A 13850-nucleotide genomic window follows, 5' to 3' on the forward strand; every position below is an offset into this window, starting at 1 on the left:
AAGCTTCTCAAGGATACCCGCAGGCCAGATAAATATTTACTTACTTGTCTGTATAGCAAGACGACAATGCAATATACATAAAAGAAAACAAATATATAAGTTGAATTACCTTCTCAAACTTTTTCTTTATTTAATTTTACTGTACTTTGTTTTGTTCTTCGAATCTTTACACACTCATACAAAATAAATGTAAATAATTATTAGCAGCGTTATCCGTCCAGGTTTTGAGTTTGATCAGTATTTTGAACATATAAGTTAAAGCAAAACAAATTGAAATAATTTGTTTGGGATTTAAATATAATAATACGCGCCCTTGATTCTCCAAGGCGGATTTCGTGCGTGTTCACATTGTGTGTGATGGAAAAAACTTGATGCACTCGAAAACTACAATAATACATAGTTAAATTTAAACTTAAATGCCGAAACAATCTGGTGTAAAATAACGAGTTTCACTTTGAAAAGGTGCTACGAATTTCGGCTAACAAATAAAACGGATGAACCCCAATCTCCAGTGTGAACGTCTATGCAATGTGAACTGGTATTTAAATAAGCTTATTCATGTCTTTTGATTGTTGTTTCCGCTGACTGCTGGTCGTGTCTACTCTTGCGCTGGAGCCGGCTGTGGCTGCGGCGCCAAGCGGTTGACGAACCCAATGCCTCCACGGATGATCTTGCCAACGGCGGGCGGGGAGCGGGCGGCCAGCGCCTCAAAGGTTATGCGGAGCTCGGCAAAAGCAGTGCGCGGATAGGGATTGCGACGCGAGCTGTAGCGCATCACCAGATAGTGGTAGTAAATAATGGGGGTCATCAGTCCAGCGTGGTTCCTGAAATAAAAATTATACTGTGTTCAAGTGCATTCTACTCGAAAGATATTTGTCAAAACTCACATGAAGGTCAGCACAATGGCGTAGGGCATGATGAAGATCTCGCAGAATGCAGTGGCCTTCAGGATATTCGCCGCCTGGAACTCCACAATGGAGATGATGAAACGTGCACCCCACCACGAGTTCTGGCCAATCAGCTGTAAGTACATTTCTTATTAGACAAGTGCCACATTTGTAAATATTGCTTTCCTTACATCCAGCAGCTTAAGCGAGTAGCTGGAGGCGTGCAGAACTGAGTACAGCAGCACGGGAATCAGAACCAGCAGCGATGGCCGGATGTTGAAAAAGATCAGGGAGTACATCATGTAGTGACACGAGTCCTCGGCAAACAATCGAGCAAGGAACTCCCGACTGAATGAGAAGGCGGGCACTCTCTGGTGCAAGCGCAAGGCAGAGATGGCGGCATTGGCCAGCAAGACCTTACTGAATGCGCTCTGCTGTGAGCTGTGGTAAAGTAAACGACAATTAGAGTAGGTCAATGTGAAAAACGCCTATACTCACGTAAAGATGGGCAGCACGTAACTGACGGTAAAGAAGATAACCAATAGACGTAGTGCCCATAGCGCGGAATCTATGCGGTTTGTCTGGAAATGCTGCAGGAGCTTGGCCGGTACGTTCTGTGATTGAGATTGCTGCTGTTGCTCCTGCTGCTGTGAGGATCCCTCGGAGCTGTTGGTCTCGGCGCCCTCGGAGCGCGGTGGTTGGTCGGTGGGTGTGCTCATGATGAATTTGCTTCTGTGCTCGCTTACTGTTCAGTTTTCAGTCTGCAAGTCAGTTATGAAAAGGCAGAAATGAAGAGAAAATTGTTATAAGGTTACTTTCGGCCTTATCGGCGGGAATTTGGCTGCTATCTTGGGCACAGTCAGTGATAAGAGAACCCCGGCTAAGTAACCGCGGCGTTATCTGATGTGTTAGTGTTCAAACCTAATGAACAGCCCACGAAATCTGCCCTCTATGACTCCAGGATTAGACTGAACTCCGCTTTTCAGTGCCTCAGTGCCACGCGCTTCAGGTTTTAATTGAAAGTTAGGGCCAACTGTTAAACCAGTCAAATGGAAAGTCGTTGGCCAACGCACTTAAAACGAGAACGGGCTTGCCCAGAAGGCGTTTTAATGTTCGCTTTAGCCAAGATGACTTGCCCACCATTATGGACAGTGCTTTGCATGAGGCAACCGAAAAAGAAAACAGTAGAGCCATCACTAAACTATCATGTACTCTTACGGTTCGGCAATTATATTTCTTAAGTATGCGGTTTACGATGTCTAGCGCGTTAAGCGCTAAGATTTCGATACGAAGACCGAAGTGAAAACTGCAAGACACCGCACAATGTGCATGTTGTTACGAAATACACGTCAAAATATTGAAGCACAAACAGGTGGCAACAGGTGGAAGGGGGCGATGAAGTAAACCCGACGGAGTGGGTCCATCCTACGTGTACTTTCGATACACCTGGTGAGTAATGACACGGGCAGTGGGGCAGTCGTATCGATTGGGATCTGTGGACGGAGGGTCCTTCAACGGAAGTGGGTCAGCTAGTCAACTTTAGGCAGCACTTGCCCCCCGCACATTATTCATGCACACCGAGTCGAAAGCACAATTTTTTCAGAAATATATGTTCTATGATGTCACATTATGGGCAGATCAAACGGACACAGGTACACGTCAGAGATTTGGAAGGTACCGCTCGCAAATTGAGGCTGATTGACCCGACTGAACTCCGCAATGAACGGGAACGAAATCAAAGTGCAGGGCTTTTCGCGCCGGGCTGTGGAAATTCGGTTCGGTTGCGCTCCGAAATTGGATGCTTCCTCCCCTGCCCGGAAGTCGCGGAGCAAGTCCAAATGCCGACCTGCATATTTCAGCAGTGTAATCACTGGGTTAGCTACACTTTTATCCGATTTTGGAACGACGTCAAGCGAAGAAAGTTGGTCTTTAATCGCCTGGATGTCGATGAAAATTCGTTTTGAGCTGCAGTACTGGCGAGGTACTGATTTTCCTGAATTTGCGTAGGCTATACACTTACCTCTAACTAAGCAGCAGGTATGTTTTATCCTGTGATATGATGTGACTTTAAATTAAACACAAGTTTTTCTCGTAAATTAATACGTATTACTTTGGTCGGGGCTCCCGTGCGAACTAGAGATGGACGGGAGAAACTGAACCAGCTCGATAGAAATGAACTAGGCTACGCACAGGGCTGCCAGCGATCCTTATCGCTCTGTTACAACGACTAAATATACAGTCAAATTTGAAAATATGTTTTTTAAAATACGTTACTATACTGGATACTTTTCTGGTCTGTACCTAAGAATAATCTTAAGATTTTACGATAAATCGATGTTAATTAGCGTTGACATATATTTTTGAAAAATGGAATGGTCTATATGCATACGCTTGAAATATATTTTATTTCTAAAAATAACATTTCAACATGGCTATTGGCCATCCGAAACGTAATGGTCCATGCATACATAGGCGACACATTTATGCTGAACATCATTAATTATAAAATTTGACAATTTAAAATTAGCGCCAAAGACAATTGAAAGGAATCCCCCTAATATGTTCTCATTTGTATCGCAAATGTCGCAGCTCTAATCTTCAAACGCACATTTTGCTTTATTTTGATTTGAATGCTTTAAGATTTATTCGCATTGGTGAATAATTCATCATGGACGACGACATCTCGCTCCCCGCCGACACTTTGGCCATTCTCAACGAATTCCTATTGGAGCGATCAAAGCGCGAAGCCGAGGAGGATAGTCAAATTACCAACAAGACCGGCAAGGATGCCCACTTCGAGGAGGATTGGGCAAGAACACCTGCCAATACCTTAGAAACTCGTGGTGACTTCTCTCTGCTTACAGCAATTAAGTCAGTTCTGGTACAGCACGGAAACGAAACACACTTTGCGAGATGTTGTTCGTAAGCTCCTGGCGGAACGCACGAAGGATTCGGGTGACTTTAGTATAGCACTGCTCTCCTGCCCATCGCTTTACAAAGACATCAGGGACATACATGACACAGGTAAGCGGACAAGTGAAACGACTATTGACGAGGACTATCACTCTATCTTCTAGTCCACATCTTTGAGTTTGACCAGCGTTTCGAGGCCTATGGCACGGATTTTGTGCACTACGACTTGAACTGCGTGGGAAGCAACCCGGACTACCTCAAAGAGCACCACCACCAGTATGACCTCATCGTGGCCGACCCGCCCTTCCTGTCCCAGGAGTGCATCGCCAAAACATGTGAAATAATCACCAGGCTGCAGCGAATCCAGAAAGAAAGCAAAGCGATCCTGTGCTCCGGTGAGGTGGTGGAGCCCTGGCTAACCGCTCGCCTGCCTGTGATCAAGTGCAGCTTCCGCCCGGAACACGAACGCAATCTGGGCAACGAATTTGTCAGCTACGCCAACTTCAATTTAGACGAGTATATTGAAAATAAATAAGCAGTTGCGTTGAGGGATAAATGCCGGTTTGGAGTTGTAGTCTATTTCGCAGTCTGATCGGCTTCCTTGCGCTGTTGCACCAGCTCGCGCAGACCGTCTTCCTGGTCCTTAAGTGACTTCTGCAGGAACTCCTTCTTCTTCTCCAGCAGTTCTATCGCCTTGTCGCACTTCTCCTGCTTAGCCTTCAGGTCCTCGCGCATATTCTGCACATCGGTCAGCAGGAACATGCGACCGACGGATTGGTAAACTCTATAGGTAAACAGTTCAATTAGACATCTGGAGATGATTAATCGTAGTTTCAGTTACCTTGTGTCGTCAGACAAACTGCTGGTGCCCTTTTCCGTCAGCTGGTACTTGTGTTTGCCCGTCTTTACCATGTCGCACTTCATGTCGATCATGTTGATCTTTTTAGTGGTCTCCAGCTTATTAATCTGCATCTCGGTGAAGGCCTGTAGGAAAAATCAGTCGTGTATGAGTAAGTTCTATTGGATAGCACGCGCTCCCAGGCGGCAAACGCCTTTTCCATTATAGCTTTCCGCTTACCTTCTTCAACTCTTTGTCCATTTGTGCCATTTTGTCTGTTAACTGTTTCTTCACAGAAGAATGGATGCAAATCTGTTGGTTTTGCAGCAAATTTAATGAAAATCTCAACACCTGCGGGAAGCTTATGGTTTTTTCTTCTTTATTAGTGAGGGGAGTTCGGTCTTCCTCCTGCTGGTTAAAAGTATCGATAATAAGCCCAGCATTATCGATGGCACTTTAGCGGCAAACACAAATTTAAACGCCAATTGCATATTTTAAGAACTTAAATAGTTATGCATATTGACATTTAATTTTAAAGAAGGATGTATCGGAATAAAATGTAATTTTTTCATATACAACTGGACAACTAGGTTAAACTATTCATTTTTGTTATCTTTTCAAAACTTGATTTTAAATGTTATAAAGAAGGATTTGTTAATGAAATATATAATTTTTAGCTATTTTTAAGTTACAAATTAAATTATATTTAATTCATTTGATTAATCAGGCAAAAGTAAGAATAGAATGTTTGTATAACCCAAGCTTATGTCGAATAATCCTGACTCAAATTTTTAAAGTTTTCTTACCATACATATAGATTTACATACATTAGGAAATAATTTAATCCACCAACATTTACCAGCCAATAACACTTGACCGTTGGCGATTAACCTCAATTGCGAAGCAAGAAGCCATGAAACTGCTGCTGAGTTCCCGATGCGGGCTTCTGACTTGCATCAGCTCTTCATTCACAAGACGGCATGGAGCGGTGGCAGAACAAACTGGCTGTGGTAACAGGAGCCAGCGGAGGCATAGGCGCCGCCTGTGCTCGGGCCATGATCGGAGCTGGACTGCGGGTGGTGGGCCTGGCTCGTCGGGAGGCAAAGATGAAGGAGCTCAGGGACAGTCTGCCCACGCATCTGCAGGGCAACTTCATACCGCGGCGATGCGATGTCTCCAAGGAAGATCAGGTGCAGAGCTCCTTTGACTGGATCGAACGGGAGCTGGAGGGCGCCGACGTGCTGCTAAACAATGCTGGCATCACTCGCGAGACGGAACTGGTAACTCCGGGCAACACGCAGAAGCTTAAAGAGGTGATTGACACCAATGTGATGGGCGTGATCTGGTGTACCCGCGAGGCGTTCAATAACATGAAACGGCGGGGCGGCGAAGGCCATGTTCTGATCATAAACAGCATAGCCGGACACCAAGTGCTTAACTTTATCGACGTTTTACCATCGTTCAATATATATCCGGCCACCAAGTTCGCCATCACGGCCATAACAGAGACGTACCGACAGGAGTTCCAGCTGCACTCGAACAAAATCCGGGTTACCGGCATCTGTCCTGGGGCGGTGAATACGAACATCTTTCCGGAGGAGATCCATTTTTACGTAAAGGACATGGCCAGACTCGAGCCTGCGAACATTGCAGACGCAGTGATGTATGCGCTGCGAACTCCACCGCATGTTCAGGTAAGCAATAGTCGGTTGTCATGTATTAAAAACTTAGCCAACATAATTCTCTATCTTCAGGTCCACGAAATTACAATCAAGCCTATGGGAGAAATTTTTTGATCTCCCAATATACCAGCAGATGATTTTACTATGAAAAAACCATGCTCATATTTAGCAAAAGCAATTGAGTAGAGTTTAAGTAATGAATTTTCTTGTTACTGACTTCAATTTTGTTTGTGTACAATCTTCTTAACGATCTTTGGACTAGTTTAGTGCCTCCAGTCGCTCTATTAGAGCTTCCTCGTTCAGCCGGTGCATGCATAGGAACTGGCCGTTGAAGAACAGAACAGGAATGTCGTGTCTGAAAAGGCGGAGGAACCTAACGTTTTCCTTCCGGTCGATGTAAACCTTCTCCAGACGGTATCTGCCGGCAAAGCCGTGTTCTAACTGCTGGACTAGCTCGTCGCACAGCGGACAGGGGTCCTTGGTATACAAAGTCAGCAACGGAAGGCCCTCCACCTGATCTATGCTAGGCACCCTGCAAGATGAATTTCGTTAGTAAGGGCAGGCACATCCGAGGTCAAAACTCACAGCTTCTCAAGGACCATGGCCATGGAGCGGCCATCCGTTGTGCTCATAAAGGCGCAACCCAGTCCCCCTGCAGGTAGAGAATGAACCAGATGCGTTAGCAGGTGACTGGCCGTGATTTGTTTGAAATCGTGCGTGCACAGGCGGTTGGCATGTAAATCCCCAAGTATGCTTTCCGGTATTCCCTTCTGCGTGCCTGTGACCATGTTCCAGGTGTAGATATCACTGGGCGTCACGGGTTCCCTTCCATCCAGGCGGTACATAGCCTGCTCGTGATCCTGCTCTACCGCGAACTCTCGTAGCAGGGCGAGCGGTTGCAGGTTTAGACGCTGGGCAGTCTGCAAAGTTGTCCAGGCCAAAGCAGCAGCTCCTAGCGTTGGCGTCAACTCAGGTTCAGTGGCCAGTTCAGTTCCAGCTCGCTTGCGAGTCCGGGGCTGCTGCACGGCCATAAGCTCGTTGGACAGAACGCCGTGCTCCGGCTGGACAACCTGGCAGCGGGTGTCCCCCGTAATAATGCACTGGTCTTCGCCGCGCTCCAGGCAGTCCAACGTCATCTGCAGACCGCTAATGGAGCAGACATCGTCCTGCAGGGCTAGTGTCTCACACTTCAGGCCCAACTCCTGGGCCACGCTGGAAAGCCGATCCCTGCACTCTGGAGCGGGGGTCTTGAGAGAGGAGCAAACAATCAGTTTGTTGTACTCCTCGCGTGGCACGCTGGTGCGTTTGACCAGTTCGTCCACAACTAGGCCCGCCAGACGCTGCTCCTCCGCTCGAAAGGGAGCACTCGGTGTTCTTACGGCAGCCGCAATCACCACCGCCTTGCTGTACGATCCGAGATGACGACCCAGTGGGCGCAGTAGCTGTCGAAGGCTGACGGGATCAAAAGCCAGTTGGTCATGTTCATTTATGTACATGAATTGACTCACCATCTGGAGCTAAGGGAGCGCAGACATGCCGGCATTTTTAGTTCTGTGGATAGAATATTTTAAGAACCTTACGTATTTCATTGTCGCCTCTACATAACATTTATACTCAGTAGTGCTTAGAAAAAGGGGTATATTGTAGGGGCTCAATACTTACATTGCTTTAAGATATCTGTGTAATACTACTCAGTATCAAGGTTTCGTTGACTTACCTTCTTAACTATTGCAACTGCCAAAAATAAAATTTATGCCAACTTCTTACTGGGAATCCTCCAGCCGAGGTTTCAATTTGATTTCATGACCACTTGTTTTTCGATAACAATTAGCTGATATCGATATCGAAGCGAGTAAGAGTGGTCGAGTTTTTGCAACAGCTGTTCCGTTGGCCTCCGCAAACAATAACAATAAGGGAGAAAGTTATTTTTAATTGCAAAGCCGCGGAAACAAAAGAAGCTAAACCAGTTATTACCTAAGGGCAAACACACGGCGAAACATCAGTTTGGCCGTAATTTGCTGGGTAAAACGGAGCGCTAGCTCCTCCAACTGAGTATACCCATGGAAGTGACCTTCAAAAAGGCCCGACTGGGAAAGGCCATGCAGGAGGAAACATCGGAGGAGGAGGATAGCAATGATGGCTCTTCTGGACAGGATTTGTTCGGGTGGTGGGCCCTACCGGAGCCTGCGCTCTTGATGATCTTTGAGCGCCTGAGTGTGGCAGACCTGCTGAGGGCGAGCCGCTGTTGTGTGCGATGGCACAGCATCGCCAAGGACGACATACTGTGGCGCCACAAGTTCCAGGAGCACTTCAAAGCCTCTCCGAGCATTCCGCTCAAGCCAGGGGCCGAGAGCTGGCGGTCGGAGTACCAGCGCCTGTCCATGCACATACCCTTTGTCCAGGCACAGCGCCTGGAGCCCACTGTGGAGAACAACCACGGCCACACGCACCAAGTGCTGCATGTGAGCTTTGCCCACAACGGGGAAATGTTCGCAACCTGCTCTAAGGATGGATATGTGATAGTAAGTGCATACTGAAGCCTTTAAATAGCTTTACTAATAATTTATCCTTGCAGATCTGGAACGCCCAGCATCCGTGTACGGAGAAATATGCGCACAACATGAAGCAGTTCAGCTGGAAGTACTCCCAGTACTCGCAGTTCAATCAGAGCGACACTTTGCTCCTCGTCTCCGGTGTTCACTTCGGCTCGCCCCAGTCCACTTCCGGAGAGATTGCGGTATTCTATTTGGGAGCCACAGAGTCACACCTCCGCTGCCGGGTGGTAAATCGCCCGTATGACATCTTTGGCACCTGGTTCAGTGACCAATATTTGATCTCCGGCGACCTGCACTGGCTGGCGCACTTGGTGAGCACCTCGGTTCTGTGGCTGAATAAGGCCAACCAAGAGATCGACTCAGAGCATGTGCCGATCATGAGTCAGCTATATAAGTTTTACAACCGGAACGCCAGCTCGGTCCGAGCTATAATGGTGGCTAGGTGTCCATGGCTGGACGAGAGCAACGATCCGTTGGCCACGGCCGCCGACCAAGAAGAAAATCACAGTTCAGTGCTCTCGCTACGCAGTGATCCGGGATCTAGCTCGCAGGCCAGTGGCAATCCTTTGTCCCACGCTGCCAGCCTCCGACGCACAAGGAGCGCAACACCTGAAGAAAACTACTTGCCAGACATCAGCGAGCGCCGATCTAGAACAAGACCCGGAGATGCCACCATACACTACCTAGAGGAATACAGGAAAGCAGTAGCCACCACTAATGAACCGAACGAAGACGATGACGAGGAGTATGACTCTATGGACGTACAAGAGGAATACGACGAAATGGAGAACAGTATGCCGAAATATCTCATTTTTTCAACGGGCTCCACAACCTTCACGCCTCACCAAATTGGGTTCAAGCGCATTCGGAACGTGTTCTTTCCCAAAAAGCTTGATCCTGGGCCATCACTTAAGGAAAGAATAGCTGCGAAGAAGGCCGCGGAGCAACAACAGCAGCAGACCCCGCGCGCCGATCCAGACTGGTGGGATTATGAGTCAGTCAAGGATAGATTCGACAAGGTGGACAAGGTAATTGATTTGCACGGACACATCATTGGCATGGCACTGAGCCCGGACCATCGATACTTGTATGTTAACACACGTCCCTGGCCGAAGAACTACGTGATCACCAACCCTTTGGAGCCGCCACCCATTGCCCAAGAGATTGACATCCACGTAATTGACCTGATGACTCTCAAGCGGGTAGGCAACATGTTGCGGGCCCACAAGGCCTACACTCCCAGCACCGAATGCTTCTTTATCTTTCTTGATGTTTGCGAGGAGTATGTGGCCAGTGGAGCTGAAGATCAACATGCCTACCTGTGGGATAGATACTACGGCATCAGCCTAGCAAAGTTTAAGCACTCGGACGTGGTTAACAGCGTGGCCTTCAATCCTCGCGACTCGGAGATGCTTGTTACCACCAGCGACGACTACACAATCAAGGTAAGCTCTAAGCCTTTTTCTTCACTATTGCAGTTTTAAACATCCATGTTTTCTCAGGTCTGGCGCTCACGAGCAAAGGCCAAGGAGTTTAATATCGCCATGAACGTCAGCGAATCCTTTGAGTTGAAGCCGAAAAACTAAAGGCCTCATCCGTTTACAAATCCCAAGTGGTTCTTACTGCCCAAAAACACCGTCTGTGTTTGTAGATCCGAGTGCTTGCTAGTTGGTTCCATGTTGTTAACGTTTATAATTATACATATTTAAATTGGAGTATGTGCTACAAACTGCCCGTCTGCTCAAAGTCAACACCTTGGGTTGGTTGTTTTGGATCGGCCTGGGATTCAACAGGTTCGGCTGGTGGTTGACTGCTGTCTACGGCCTGTGTTGATGTTGATGGTCCGTCCGGATGCGACGACTCCACACACGGTTTGTCCCCGTGATCGTGATTGTGTTTTGCGTTTCTTTGACGCTTTTCCGGATGGCCAAAGCAGTGCTCGCAATCTTCGTCATCCTCGGAGGAGCTTTCGCCGAAAGCCAGAGGTTTTTTATAAATGCAGCAGCCTGGAATGGAAGGAAATCAGTTTTGTCCGTGGATGAAATAATCAATGCTTACATTTCGATTTCTTGCGATTCAAATGCTCGTTGTCGATGACCCCAGCGTGAAACACCACCCGGCGTTCATCCCGCGGATGTTCCAGACGCAGCTGGAGAGTGGGTGTTGTCCGGCCCGTCTCCGATGTAGCACAGGCATCTGTTTCGTCAATTATTTCGGTTGTTGTGCCATTGGATGTCTTATTGTTCTGCTTGTGAGCCATTTTTAACAAAACAAATAATAGAGTATACAGTGTGGACGTATTTACTGCCTGACGGCTTTGTACTTGAGCCCTGTTTACACTAGGGTTGCTCAATTTTGTAGGCAGAGGAATAGGGGTTTTAAATGAATTTCAACTGCATCACATAATCATAAAAGATCACTCTTAAGATATACAAGATTTTATATTAAACCATTACAGCTGATTCCGTAAAAGAAGACCCCTTATTAATCTGCACTATTTTTATTTTGACCATCTGGCAACGCAGCGTACAAACGTCACATTTCAGCTGTCAGTCAGTCGTCCCGAAAATGGCTGCAATTGTGCGATTTAATTTGTTAACAAAGCCGCAGATTGGTAAATAAACGCCATCTAACCATAATCCAGTTGCTTAACAGTGCCAATAGCTTGTTCCGTAAGGATCTTGCCATTGCCATAAGCTCTTCATGCCTTAAATACAACCGTTTCCCATGCAATCAAATTATGTAATTTTTGCGCAAAGCAAAACAAAAGTTTCCTGTGTTCTGCGCAATTTATTGATCTACTCTGAATGTGTCTTGCAGTTGCGGCTTTGCCGGCCAGCCTGCATGTGCAGCGGTTCCAGAGCACCCAGGCCCCGCCTCCGGGCACTCCTCCGCCACAAACGAAGACCAAGTTCGGTCCGCTGGCGGACGAAGACCGCATCTTCACCAACCTCTATGGACGACACGACTGGAGGCTAAAGGGAGCTTTAAAGCGCGGCGACTGGTACAAAACCAAGGAGATCGTGCTGAAGGGGGCAGACTGGATCGTTAACGAGATCAAGACGTCCGGCCTGCGCGGTCGTGGAGGAGCTGGCTTTCCCAGTGGCATGAAGTGGTCCTTCATGAACAAGCCCGGCGATGGACGCCCCAAATACTTGGTGGTGAATGCCGATGAGGGTGAGGAGTATGTCTTGCGTTTCTAGGCCATTTTTTGACTTTGTATTCTGTTGCAGGAGAGCCTGGCACCTGCAAGGATCGCGAGATCATGCGCCACGATCCACACAAGCTGGTGGAGGGCTGTCTGATTGCCGGACGCGCCATGGGCGCCCAGGCTGCCTACATCTACATTCGTGGCGAGTTCTACAACGAGGCTTCCAACATGCAACTGGCCATTGCCGAGGCCTACCAGGCCGGTCTGATCGGAAAGAACGCTTGCGGAACAGGCTACGACTTCGATGTCTTCATGCACCGAGGCGCTGGAGCTTACATTTGCGGCGAGGAGACTGCTCTCATCGAATCGTTGGAAGGAAAGCAGGGAAAGCCGCGCTTGAAGCCGCCATTCCCCGCCGACGTTGGCGTCTTTGGATGCCCAACCACAGTTACCAATGTGGAGACGGTTGCTGTTGCACCAACTATTTGCCGCCGTGGCGGTGTATGGTTCGCCGGTTTCGGTCGCACCCGTAACTCGGGCACCAAGCTCTTCAACATTTCGGGTCATGTCAACAGGCCCTGCACTGTGGAGGAGGAAATGTCCATCCCACTGAAGGAGTTGATTGAGCGCCACTGCGGAGGCGTCACCGGTGGATGGGACAATCTGCTGGGCGTCATTCCCGGCGGCTCTTCCACCCCCATCATACCCAAAAATGTCTGCGACGATGTTATCATGGATTTCGATGGCCTAATCGCCGCGCAGACATCGCTGGGCACTGCGGCTATAATCGTTATGGACAAGTCGACGGATGTGATAAAGGCAATTGCCAGGCTAATTTCCTTCTATAAGCATGAGAGCTGTGGCCAGTGCACGCCATGCCGAGAGGGAATCGGTTGGATGAACAAGATCATGACTCGGTAAGTCCGCAATATACATGTAATTATAGAAAATTTAACTGTCAATTTCCATTCTCGATGTAGATTCGTTAAGGGTGACGCCCAGCCCGCTGAGATTGATATGCTGTGGGAGATTTCCAAACAAATTGAGGGACACACTATTTGCGCGCTTGGTGATGGTGCCGCCTGGCCAGTCCAGGGCCTCATTCGTCACTTCCGGCCCGAGATCGAGAAACGTATGCAACTGCATGCGAAGCGCGCCAGCAATTAAGATACAAAGTTATAGCTAATTTTATTGATTTCATTAACCCGAGCGCGACTTGATGCATATAAAGTGTGTAGTTCTCTAAACGTTTCAATTATTCGTATTTTCGTGTAATTCAATTTAATTGCAAGCTCTTTATGTGTTTAATCACGGCCTCAATGTCCTCCGAATCTGGCTTTTCATAGTTTGGTGGAAAGCTGCATATGCTTAAAGGACCGCCAATCTGCTGACCGACTCCTGGCTGCTCCTCGCATCGAGCGGGGATAAACTGATATCTGCAAATAAGTGCCCATTAAAGTGATAACTTAGTGATTTTGCACATACTCCTTGGCATCGGAATGCTCCGAAATGAACCAAATAGTCGCCAAGCAAAGCACCAGAGATTTGTTAAGCATTTTGGAAAATTTTTTACGTTTCGCTACCGTGTGCTTATATGACCGGAGACCGACTGATTTGCTGCTGTCAAGTTCTATGCTCAAAACACAGTTCCCACAATTCGCCGTGTCAGCATTATGCAACACCTTGATGTGAAGTCATTTAAATATCCACTTATGAATTATAAATGCAACATTCCATGATGATCGGCAAAGTTATAGAAGCCAGGCTGCTATTTAATTATAATTACAGAATCACCAATAACCAATACGCGATAAGTTGGGCTGG

General features: G+C 47.6%; 9 protein-coding genes across 10 annotated transcripts; 4 read left to right on the forward strand and 5 right to left on the reverse strand.

The window, feature by feature from the left end:
* Positions 1-100: 100 nt before the first annotated feature.
* Positions 101-3063, reverse strand: LOC120458575 (Krueppel homolog 2). The gene is made up of 5 exons (XM_039646274.2): positions 2908-3063; positions 1386-1648; positions 1079-1328; positions 888-1021; positions 101-824 (listed from the first exon to the last, which is right to left on the reverse strand). Exons 2-5 carry the CDS (start codon positions 1604-1606, stop codon positions 599-601), a joined length of 831 nt encoding a protein of 276 aa, XP_039502208.1. The 5' UTR covers positions 1607-1648; positions 2908-3063; the 3' UTR covers positions 101-598.
* A 393-nt stretch (positions 3064-3456) lies between these two features.
* On the forward strand, positions 3457-4356 carry LOC120458577 (protein-lysine N-methyltransferase CG9154). The gene is made up of 3 exons (XM_039646276.1): positions 3457-3696; positions 3752-3911; positions 3965-4356. The coding sequence occupies exons 1-3, from the start codon at positions 3556-3558 to the stop codon at positions 4333-4335; spliced, it is 672 nt and encodes a 223-aa protein (XP_039502210.1). The 5' UTR covers positions 3457-3555; the 3' UTR covers positions 4336-4356.
* LOC120458579 (prefoldin subunit 1) lies at positions 4303-5039 on the reverse strand. The gene is made up of 3 exons (XM_039646277.2): positions 4879-5039; positions 4642-4784; positions 4303-4584 (listed from the first exon to the last, which is right to left on the reverse strand). The coding sequence occupies exons 1-3, from the start codon at positions 4906-4908 to the stop codon at positions 4377-4379; spliced, it is 381 nt and encodes a 126-aa protein (XP_039502211.1). The 5' UTR covers positions 4909-5039; the 3' UTR covers positions 4303-4376.
* A 467-nt stretch (positions 5040-5506) lies between these two features.
* On the forward strand, positions 5507-6470 carry LOC120458576 (farnesol dehydrogenase). The gene is made up of 2 exons (XM_039646275.2): positions 5507-6332; positions 6393-6470. The coding sequence occupies exons 1-2, from the start codon at positions 5619-5621 to the stop codon at positions 6432-6434; spliced, it is 756 nt and encodes a 251-aa protein (XP_039502209.1). The 5' UTR covers positions 5507-5618; the 3' UTR covers positions 6435-6470.
* Positions 6471-6503: 33 nt separating this feature from the next.
* On the reverse strand, positions 6504-8155 carry LOC120458573. 2 transcript variants are annotated; one of them, XM_039646272.2, is made up of 4 exons: positions 8038-8155; positions 7829-7871; positions 6906-7772; positions 6504-6852 (listed from the first exon to the last, which is right to left on the reverse strand). In XM_039646272.2, exons 2-4 carry the CDS (start codon positions 7861-7863, stop codon positions 6579-6581), a joined length of 1176 nt encoding a protein of 391 aa, XP_039502206.2. In that variant the 5' UTR covers positions 7864-7871; positions 8038-8155; the 3' UTR covers positions 6504-6578. The 2 variants fall into 2 exon arrangements, with proteins under 2 accessions (XP_039502206.2, XP_043861569.1); XM_044005634.1 differs by lacking the exon at positions 8038-8155 and adding an exon at positions 7983-8000.
* A 50-nt stretch (positions 8156-8205) lies between these two features.
* On the forward strand, positions 8206-10626 carry LOC120458580 (F-box/WD repeat-containing protein 5). The gene is made up of 3 exons (XM_039646278.2): positions 8206-8842; positions 8896-10320; positions 10378-10626. The coding sequence occupies exons 1-3, from the start codon at positions 8381-8383 to the stop codon at positions 10459-10461; spliced, it is 1971 nt and encodes a 656-aa protein (XP_039502212.2). The 5' UTR covers positions 8206-8380; the 3' UTR covers positions 10462-10626.
* On the reverse strand, positions 10537-11197 carry LOC120458583 (E3 ubiquitin-protein ligase PPP1R11). The gene is made up of 2 exons (XM_039646282.2): positions 10934-11197; positions 10537-10881 (listed from the first exon to the last, which is right to left on the reverse strand). The coding sequence occupies exons 1-2, from the start codon at positions 11133-11135 to the stop codon at positions 10598-10600; spliced, it is 486 nt and encodes a 161-aa protein (XP_039502216.1). The 5' UTR covers positions 11136-11197; the 3' UTR covers positions 10537-10597.
* A 140-nt stretch (positions 11198-11337) lies between these two features.
* LOC120458582 (NADH dehydrogenase [ubiquinone] flavoprotein 1, mitochondrial) lies at positions 11338-13281 on the forward strand. The gene is made up of 4 exons (XM_039646281.2): positions 11338-11489; positions 11696-12052; positions 12109-12943; positions 13007-13281. The coding sequence occupies exons 1-4, from the start codon at positions 11444-11446 to the stop codon at positions 13191-13193; spliced, it is 1425 nt and encodes a 474-aa protein (XP_039502215.1). The 5' UTR covers positions 11338-11443; the 3' UTR covers positions 13194-13281.
* Positions 13190-13655, reverse strand: LOC120458584. Its single transcript, XM_039646283.2, has 2 exons — positions 13512-13655; positions 13190-13462 (listed from the first exon to the last, which is right to left on the reverse strand). Exons 1-2 carry the CDS (start codon positions 13580-13582, stop codon positions 13303-13305), a joined length of 231 nt encoding a protein of 76 aa, XP_039502217.1. The 5' UTR covers positions 13583-13655; the 3' UTR covers positions 13190-13302.
* Positions 13656-13850: the final 195 nt, after the last annotated feature.

Source organism: Drosophila santomea, chromosome 2L, assembly GCF_016746245.2.
Source record: "Drosophila santomea strain STO CAGO 1482 chromosome 2L, Prin_Dsan_1.1, whole genome shotgun sequence".
NCBI lineage: Eukaryota > Metazoa > Arthropoda > Insecta > Diptera > Drosophilidae > Drosophila > Drosophila santomea.